General features: G+C 32.8%; 1 protein-coding gene across 2 annotated transcripts; it reads right to left on the bottom strand.

The window, feature by feature from the left end:
* Positions 2360-7619, bottom strand: LOC107625866 (MACPF domain-containing protein CAD1). 2 transcript variants are annotated; one of them, XM_016328599.2, is made up of 7 exons: positions 6956-7619; positions 5851-6089; positions 5566-5761; positions 5382-5459; positions 4707-4890; positions 4281-4444; positions 2360-3341 (listed from the first exon to the last, which is right to left on the bottom strand). In XM_016328599.2, the coding sequence occupies exons 1-7, from the start codon at positions 7211-7213 to the stop codon at positions 2709-2711; spliced, it is 1752 nt and encodes a 583-aa protein (XP_016184085.1). In that variant the 5' UTR covers positions 7214-7619; the 3' UTR covers positions 2360-2708. The 2 variants fall into 2 exon arrangements, with proteins under 2 accessions (XP_016184085.1, XP_020971912.1); XM_021116253.1 differs by having other exon boundaries at positions 5851-6111; positions 6956-7067.

Below are 8689 nucleotides of genomic sequence, written 5' to 3'. Positions count from 1 at the left end.
CAAAATTAATTTTAAAAAAAATTATTTTATACATCATATTAAAAGATAGTGTTGTCATTTATTTTTTTAACGGTAATTATTGCCAAATAAATTGGTATAAAATAGAAGAAAAATATATTTACCAATTTAGAAATAATAATTATTTTAATAGAATAAATTATATATATTGAATACCAAAGTTATTATGTTTTTTTTTTCATACAAATTAATACTCAACGATAGTGTTTTAGTAATATTACTAAGGAATATTAGTCAATCTAATAGCTTTTGTAAAGAAATAAGTCTATATATAAGTTTGAAAACTTGAAAATCATGTCATAAAATGTGAAATATTAACTGGTAACAATGTTGATCATATTGTTTTGACTTCATGAATGCATATGATACCAATAAATAAAGTTGTCACATTTAAATTTCAACAAAGACAAGTCTCCACAAGTATTGCTATCAATGATAATTGTTCTATTTTCAGGATAAATACTATTTTTTCCACTGTATTTTCCAACTCGGCAAGTCGAGAACTAATCCACCACGGATTGAAACTCCATTTATTAAGGGTCTGTTACTAGCCAATGAGTTGTTATATACATAAGCCAGATTCAAAAATACTTTCACAAGTAGAAGAGTGAGATAACTACTCAACCAACTCAAATTAATTAAAATAAATACTAATTATTTTTAATATTTTTAACATTAAAAATCGTTAACCTTTGATTTTAATTATAACTTTATAAAATATTTATAGTAATAATTGTTATATATATTTTTTGTTAATTGTTATTTTTATTAATTATTTCGTGCACTGCATGAGAACATTGTCAAATAAAATAGTATAAGAAATTAAAAGAAAATGTATTTAGCAAATAATAATTTATTTTACAATAGAATAAATTATATATCGAATAACAAAAATCGTTATTGGTTTCTCTTTCCACAAACTAATACTCCACGATGGTGTTCCAGTAATGTTATTAAGGAATATTAACTAACTTAATAGCTTTTATAATGGCATAAGTCTGAGTTTCAAAATTTGAAAATTATGTCATAGAATGTGAAATTTTAACAGTAACAATATTGATGATATTCTTTTGACTTCAAGAATGAATATGATGCTAACAAATAAAATTATCGCAGATAAATTCCAACAAAAACAAATCTCCATAAATATTGTTATTAATGAAAAATTATTCTACTTTAAAAAAATTTTTTTTTTCTATGGTGTTTTTTTGTTATATAGATTTTCTGTTTTGGTAGCTACTAGCTAGAAACAAGAATAGCAGTGTTTAACAAAAGAGACTATCGATAAAAGATCAAAAAGCAAAATTTTTAAAGTCAAAACAAAACAAAGAAAAATATAGGAACTAAGACAAAAACTAAAAGTACACCTTTTTTCATAATGGATGAAAAATTGTTTAATCCTAAAAAATATGTTTTGAAAATAATCTAATTAGGTGTTCAATTGCCCGGTTTCTGTTATCTGAAAGAAATTGGTTCTATTGTTAGAAACAAACCGAACCAATCCAACTTGTTAGGTTTGGTTTGGATCTTTGAATTCATCAACCCAATCTGATACACTAGCCCCATATATTGTTTTCACTCTAAAATAGTAAAATCTGTTACAAGTTACAACCCTAACCAGTAACCACTAACCACCAACTCAGAATCTGAACCCCCAATTCCTCCTCATATCAATATATCATCTAGACATCAACCGCATTTGTTGAATATTGAATTGAATAAGTATTTTGTTGATACAGTTAAGGAAATATCCACAAAACAAAAGATAATAATAATAATAATAATAATAATAATAATAATAATAAAGTATATTCTCAAGTTTTAACAAACAAACAAAAGAAAAAGGAGAAAAAATATGTAAGGATCTAATTGGTTTGTTTGTCACTCATTTTCTATTTTTGTTGTCAATGCTATCTACCTTCAAATTTTAAACAAGCACTAAATTAAAATTTTTATAAAATATGGGGACACATATATATAAAATATAAAATATTTTTTAGATAAATTATAATGATATTTTGGATTAATTTTATTGATATTAAAATATAAATTAATTTTTAATTATTTTTAATATTTTTTTTTAATTATATAAAATATTTAAAATAATTTTTATTAGTAAATGATAATATATATACTATTTATGAACCCATTTCAAAAATATAAATTAAAAATAAAATTAGACACGACTACATGTGATAGTATTTAAGTATATCTAAACGTATTCAAAAAAATATTTTGTAATTTTTTATTAAGATACTGTTAGACAAAGAAAACAAGCGTATGGAACAAATATCCAATAAGTGTTGTATTCAAAATATATCTAATATGCGAACATGACACCTCAACAAAATGTCCCACTTTATGGTAGGTATAAATTATAATAAATGAAGTCCATAAGGATAGCAACATTTTCAATTCTCTTTTGTATTGTAAGCACATAATATGATCATTGATCTAATAATGGAGCTACTAGTGTGGGAACAAGTTCCAAATCCTATAAACATGACCATTTATATAAGCAGCAATAGCAAAAGAAACAAAGCATTTGCCACCACTAACCCCATAATTAAGCTTCCTACTCATCTCTCAGGTCATCATCAAACCATAATAAAATGTTTTCTACTAATTTAGCACATAAAAAACACTGCACATCACCATACAAACAAACAAAAAAACATGGACAGTGAAAATCAGTAATTTAGCAATGAATATTTAACCCTCAAAACAATTTTCCCTTTCTCAACACCAAGCTTTCCACCAGTAACTAACCAATGCCCTGGAGGATCTTGAGGTCCCTTGCTCATTTCGGACAAGTCGACATACTTCATCAACTTGTTCCCCACGACGTTTTCTCTAGAACCAGAACTTGAGTTGTCAGGACTAGAACTGTCCCCGGAAGTTGAGATTTTCGATGACTTGATCGGGGTGTGATCCCATAGTGATCTACGGATCGTGCAGCCGGGTAACCTAGAATACAAGAGTTTCATGTACAATACATTCCGGGGTCCGAAATCCCATACTCCAAGCTGTGCTCCAGTAACTATGTACACACCAGAGGAGTCTCCTATAAAGGTTTCTGGGTTCTCAATCGGCGCAGTGCTCACATGAGAAAAGTTCTTCCACTTAACAGGCTCGAACCACCGGCTATCTTGTTCCTCAGGTCCTTGCCACTTGGGAGCACCGATAGCTACATGGTTGTCCCAATACGGCTGAAGGATCTTCGGAAGGGATACCAAGTGTTGAAGATGAACAGAGAGCCGATTCTGCTTATTTCCTTCTAGACAAAGCCGTAAGCCAGTTACCAGCCTACGTCCAACCGTAATCTGCATTCAAACAGAACCACCATGTTCAGATTTAAAGGAAATTTTACAACTTGGTCTTTTTACAAAGGCAACAAAGAAGATATTGATTTTTTTTTTAAACTAACTTTTTCAAAAAACATTATTTCTTTTAATTGAAATTCTGATAATTTTGTAGAATTTATACAAATATATAAAATGTAAATTTTTTTTCAAGAAAAAGCTAAAGCACACATCCAGGCTCACCAAATACCCAAACGAGATAAAACTGCTAAGAACAATACACAAGATATCAAGTAATGTTCACAAGAAGATATCAACTGATGAAAAAGTGAAAGAAGAAAAATACCACAAATATCGGTAGTTAGTGTCTTCAACTGTTGTGAATTGGATTCATATTTATTTCCTTTCAAGGCTAGACAGCGAATATGCATAATCCAATTTCAACAATTAAAGCTGCCGCGTTGAGAACGACAGAAAAAAGACGTACAAGCTGCCTCAAATTCATGCCAAAATAAAATTATGAAAGTAGAGTCGTCTTAGATTTTATAAGGATTGCTACAAGTAGTTGGACTTTGTGGGACAAGGCTTTGTTGTTGTTTGTTGTTGTTGCTACAAGTAGTTGGACTTTAATAGCCCCAACACGAGTTTCAATTGTGGATAAAAAGTGCACAGTCAACATAACTAAAATTAGAGGAATCACTTTATCCATATATCGAAATGAGAACTCCACATCACTTAGGAACCAACTCATTACCATCAGATTTGAAGACATTTGGTAAAGGCACAAGCATCTTAGGTCTTAAAACTATATATGTTCCCTAATACATTCCGAAGTCAGAAAACACGAAACAAGAAGTGTTCACATTACCCCAGAAAATGGGATCATTGACAAAGGTTCAGAAGTCTCAATGTGAAGTAAAACATCACAAATTTGAAAAATTATTTTATTTTATTTTTTACCTGCTCTTGACTGACATAAAGCTTCTGGCCCATTATGCTGAATTGTAAAGATGGGCATACAGGTTCCTTCCGTTGGTGACCTGGAATCCTGTCCCGTAGAGGAGCCCAAACGCGAGGAATCTGAAACTCTAGGAAATACCTAAGTTCTTCAATAGGAGGCTTATCTGAGCACAAAATTCAAGGGGAAAGCTATATTAGATCATACTCTTAGTAGCCGAAAAAGAGTATCTAAAACAACTTGAGAGAAATACTTGCATGCTCGTAGAGTACAATTAATACGTATTCCAAAAAAATTCATAACCATTCATTTCTTTCACTTTTATATGATTTTTAAACTTTACATATGAAATTGAGTGGGAGATGTTTTTGGAACATGGATTAAATGTTCTCCATAAGCATTTGAGTATTTTAGAATTCGATACTTACATTCAAGATAAAGATTAATAGCACGAGTCAAATGCTCCTTGCCGGGTATTTCATCAAGGGGATTTGTTATAGGACAAAAAGTCATCTCAATGATATCTGGGGAGGACTCAACAGTTTTTATCCATTTGATGTGGTTTTGTTCCAAATCATCTCCTCCTCTTCTTCTAAAAATAACCGTGACATCCTAACCACATGCATTTGAATAAGTTAGAATGTTGGCCTTCTATTATCCATCAATTACTAATTAAATAAAAAATTGAACAAATTATTCTTGATCAGAGAGGGAGTATTTGGTACTCATATCCATTATCCATTCATCATAGGAAATTATTAAATGCTTAGTTTTATTTTCTTTCTATGTCAAGAAAGTCTAGGAATTCATTAAAGGATGGCGAAACGAAAAATTGGGTTCGCTCATGAGGGGGAATGAGGAAATAACCGTAACAGATGTATATTTATTCATAGATGGTGCAGAAACCAAGATTTGTGTACTTCGATGCCTAAGGATACAATAGATTAGCAAAGTCATCATAAGACTCTACCCACACTTCTTTGGTTCTCAAAAAGTTTACTCCAAAATTAGAAAATCAGTTCCTCAGAAAAAGTTTAATGATTTTGGTTAGTATTGCAAAAATTATCTTATGAACATAACATAACATAACATATATTGCATACTTCTTTGCCGCTAGGATATGTTGCAGTCGTAGGTTGAGGGTAAATCCCTTGGCTATTGAAGGAAAAAGGATCAATACCCTGCAAAACATGTAATTAAAATAAAATAATATCATATATTACTTGCTATGATGAACCCAAAACATATCAATTTACTCAAGAAAAAGTGGAAATAAAGTGAACTAGCCTTATCCTTGGATTTTGTTTGACCTGAACTTGTATGGCTATTGATGTCAGAGAACCTCTGATTTCCAATTTCTTGAATATAGTTCTTTATCTCCAACTTTGACAATGGTGAACTATGGTGTTGTTTAACATAAATAACATCTTTACCACCAATAGTTATCGAAGTAATTACATGAGTCCCGAAATTTTCAATAAAGCTGCCAAAATGGAACCAAAAGTCAAGGAAAATCCATAGATAGATATTATGCTTGTTACAGCGTTCAGTGGATAACTTGTATAAACATACCTTGCCAAGGATGGCGGATCCCAACTAACCGGTACAACCCTTTTGACATTTTGTTGCAATGTTAAGTGGGATTTTTTAAGCTGAACCTTTGCAAGGGGAATGTAAAATCCATCTGAGGACAAGGTTTTTGTAGCCGCAGCATCAATAAGTTTTGAACCAGTGAAGCTAAATGCGGAATTAAAGCTCCCAATAGCAAAGCTCCCTGATACATTTGCCTTATTGTTGAAATATTCAACCATCTGTGGTCAAGTTACAAAAAGACTACCATAAATGTTTTAAAACATGCCCCGCCAAAAGCAACACAATTTAGAGTAAGAAATGACAGTAGTAAGCGTAATTTAGATATTTGAGGCAAACAAGAAAACCATGTAAAGTAGAAACATTCTCAGCTAGTATCTTAGGCCGAATTTAATAACCGTTTTAAGATAGAAATATAGAGGCAGTGGGAGACCAAATCTATCTGGAGAAATCGGCAGATATAAAAACAAACAAAATGTCTCTGAAGGAAAAAAATTTTGCCAATTTCTATCCACGCAATAAATGAGGACAATGGCGACAATAACAGAGGCACAACTCTTCTGTGGTGCGGCCCTTCCCCGGACTTTGCGTTAATGCAGGCTGCCCTCTATCTCTATTGCCTCTATATTTGCTGTTCTGAAACACATATTAAACTCAGCCTTAAATTTAATCCTAATGCTAAATTTGGCTATCTAGCCTAAGATTGATCCTAGCTCAGTTTGCTTCGATATGCAAGATTCATATCCAAATAATTGACAAATGCACAGCTCAAGCACAAATTTGTAACTCTCATCACCGCAAAACCCATTAGGGGGCATGAAAAAACCACAAAAAATATGAAGAATACTAATTCAGGGGTTTTCATTACATTAGAGCTTCCTCCAGAATCATATATCATATATCAAAACATAATATTAAAACGATTACATGTAATTGACAATCTTAGGACACTAAATTACATCCAAATCCAATTAAAGAGCACTTTCTTTTGATCAAGTCAACACAAACATTTTCACAAACACGTAAGAAGCATAACAACAACACATCTATAATTATAGAAAAATTCTCAAATCTAGAAAAAGTTTACCTCTTGGAAACTATACACTCCAGAATTCTGACGCTCTATGGGTTCCTGAGAGCATCCAATGTCCCTGGAAACATTCTCAACAACAACATCATCGTACAAGCACATGTCCCTTGGGTGTTCCTCATCAACCTCAACTACCCTAGACCCTGAAACCCCTTTACAATAAAGCAACCTCGTATCAAAGTTCACATCAAAACCTCTTCCTAATGCTTGCAAAGCATTGGTAGCAGTGTGAATTGCTGCTACATGCTCCCCCATATCTCATCCAAAAAAAAAATCCCCAATTTTCAATACAGTACTTGACGGGTGGAAAAATCTCAGAAATCGAAGGGAATTAGAACGACCCAGATGAAGAAATTACACGAAACCCTCATGAAAGTACACAACTTTAACGTTTTGAGCTATGTGGGCATGTAGCTCAATGAACCAAACATCATATGCCCAGTCTAACTCCAAACGAGTTGACTCAGTAAAAAAAAAAAAACTCGATTCAACCACCACCCTCCTTTTCTTCTCGTTTCTGAAGATGGAAATGGATCTCAAAGCGATGAAGATTTTATCCAAAATCTGGTTTTTTGGCTTTTTTTTGGGATGGTGCTACAGCTACTTTCTTCTGATACCTGTGTCAGTGTTTATTTCTCTCTCTCTCTCTCTCTCTCTCTCTCTCTGTNTAGTTTTGTGGAGAGATGAATTTGGGGTTTTGTTTGTTTGTTTGTACAAAGAGGCATTGACTTGAGTTTCAGAAGTCTCATGCATTTTTACTTTTCAGATCAAATCAGAAGCGTTTGCTTGTTCTTTTGCCTAAAATCTTGACCGTCCATTCCTTAGTCCAAACACGTGTGCTTATGGTCCAAGTCTTCTTCCAAGATTCTAAATTTTGTTTTTATAGTTCACTTATTTAATTAATAAATTAAATGTTATCAATGTTTGGAAACTTAACTTGATTTCAACTAGTCTGAATTATTAGATGTCTTTCTAGCCAGGAATCGGTTATACGTTGTATTCGGGATTGTCCAAAAGCTCAGCTTGTCTGGCAAAGGTTGGATATTCCTTGTCATCCTTTGGATTTGAAGAATTGGTTCTTGTATCATAGCAGAGAGCACCCGTTCAAATTCTTTTCGGGACTTTGGTGGATATGGCGAGCAAGGAATAACGACATCTTTAATCCCCATGAAACTTGGCCTCCGAAAAAAGTCATTTGTCTGGCATTAACTTCAGAAAAGGAGCTTAGAAATATTTTTGAATTACAACGTATGTCCCTTCCCTCTACTCTAAATGGTTTTTGGAATCCCCCATCCATTGGTACTTTTAAGATTAATTGTGATGCTAGTTATTTTGGTTCGGGTGATAGTGTTGGTTTTGCTTGTGTTATTAGAGATTGTAATGGGAGCTGGCAAAGGGGGTGTTTGGGAATGATTGAGAGTAATAGTATTCTTCAAGGAGAATTGTTTGCTATTTGGAGAGGATATCTCTTAGCTTGGGATGTGGGTCAACGAGATGTTATTTGTGAGACGGATTGTGTGGAAGCATTTAATCTTGTTACTCAAGATGGTTCTGGGTTTATTGATCCACTGGTGCTCAAAATAAGAGATATCATGCATTGGAATTGGCGTGTTGACTTTCGTTTGATTATGAGAGATGCAAACACGGTGGCAGATACTATGGCAAAGATGGCGATGAAGTTACAACTTTCGCATGTGGAGCTTCTTTCACCTTGGGAAGAGTTTAAGAGTA

Source organism: Arachis ipaensis, chromosome B02 (assembly GCF_000816755.2).
Source record: "Arachis ipaensis cultivar K30076 chromosome B02, Araip1.1, whole genome shotgun sequence".
NCBI lineage: Eukaryota > Viridiplantae > Streptophyta > Magnoliopsida > Fabales > Fabaceae > Arachis > Arachis ipaensis.
Note: the sequence above shows the minus strand (reverse complement) of the source record. Positions and strands in the feature narration are given on the sequence as shown.

Coding starts and splice junctions, on each gene's coding strand:
- LOC107625866 (XM_016328599.2), bottom strand. CDS start 7,213: ATGGGGGAGCATGTAGCAGCAATTCACACTGCTACCAATGCTTTGCAA. Junction 5,762..5,850: donor GATCCGCCATCCTTGGCAAG/GTATGTTTATAC, acceptor CCATTTTGGCAG/CTTTATTGAAAATTTCGGGA. Junction 3,342..4,280: donor TTTATGTCAGTCAAGAGCAG/GTAAAAAATAAA, acceptor GTTTGAATGCAG/ATTACGGTTGGACGTAGGCT.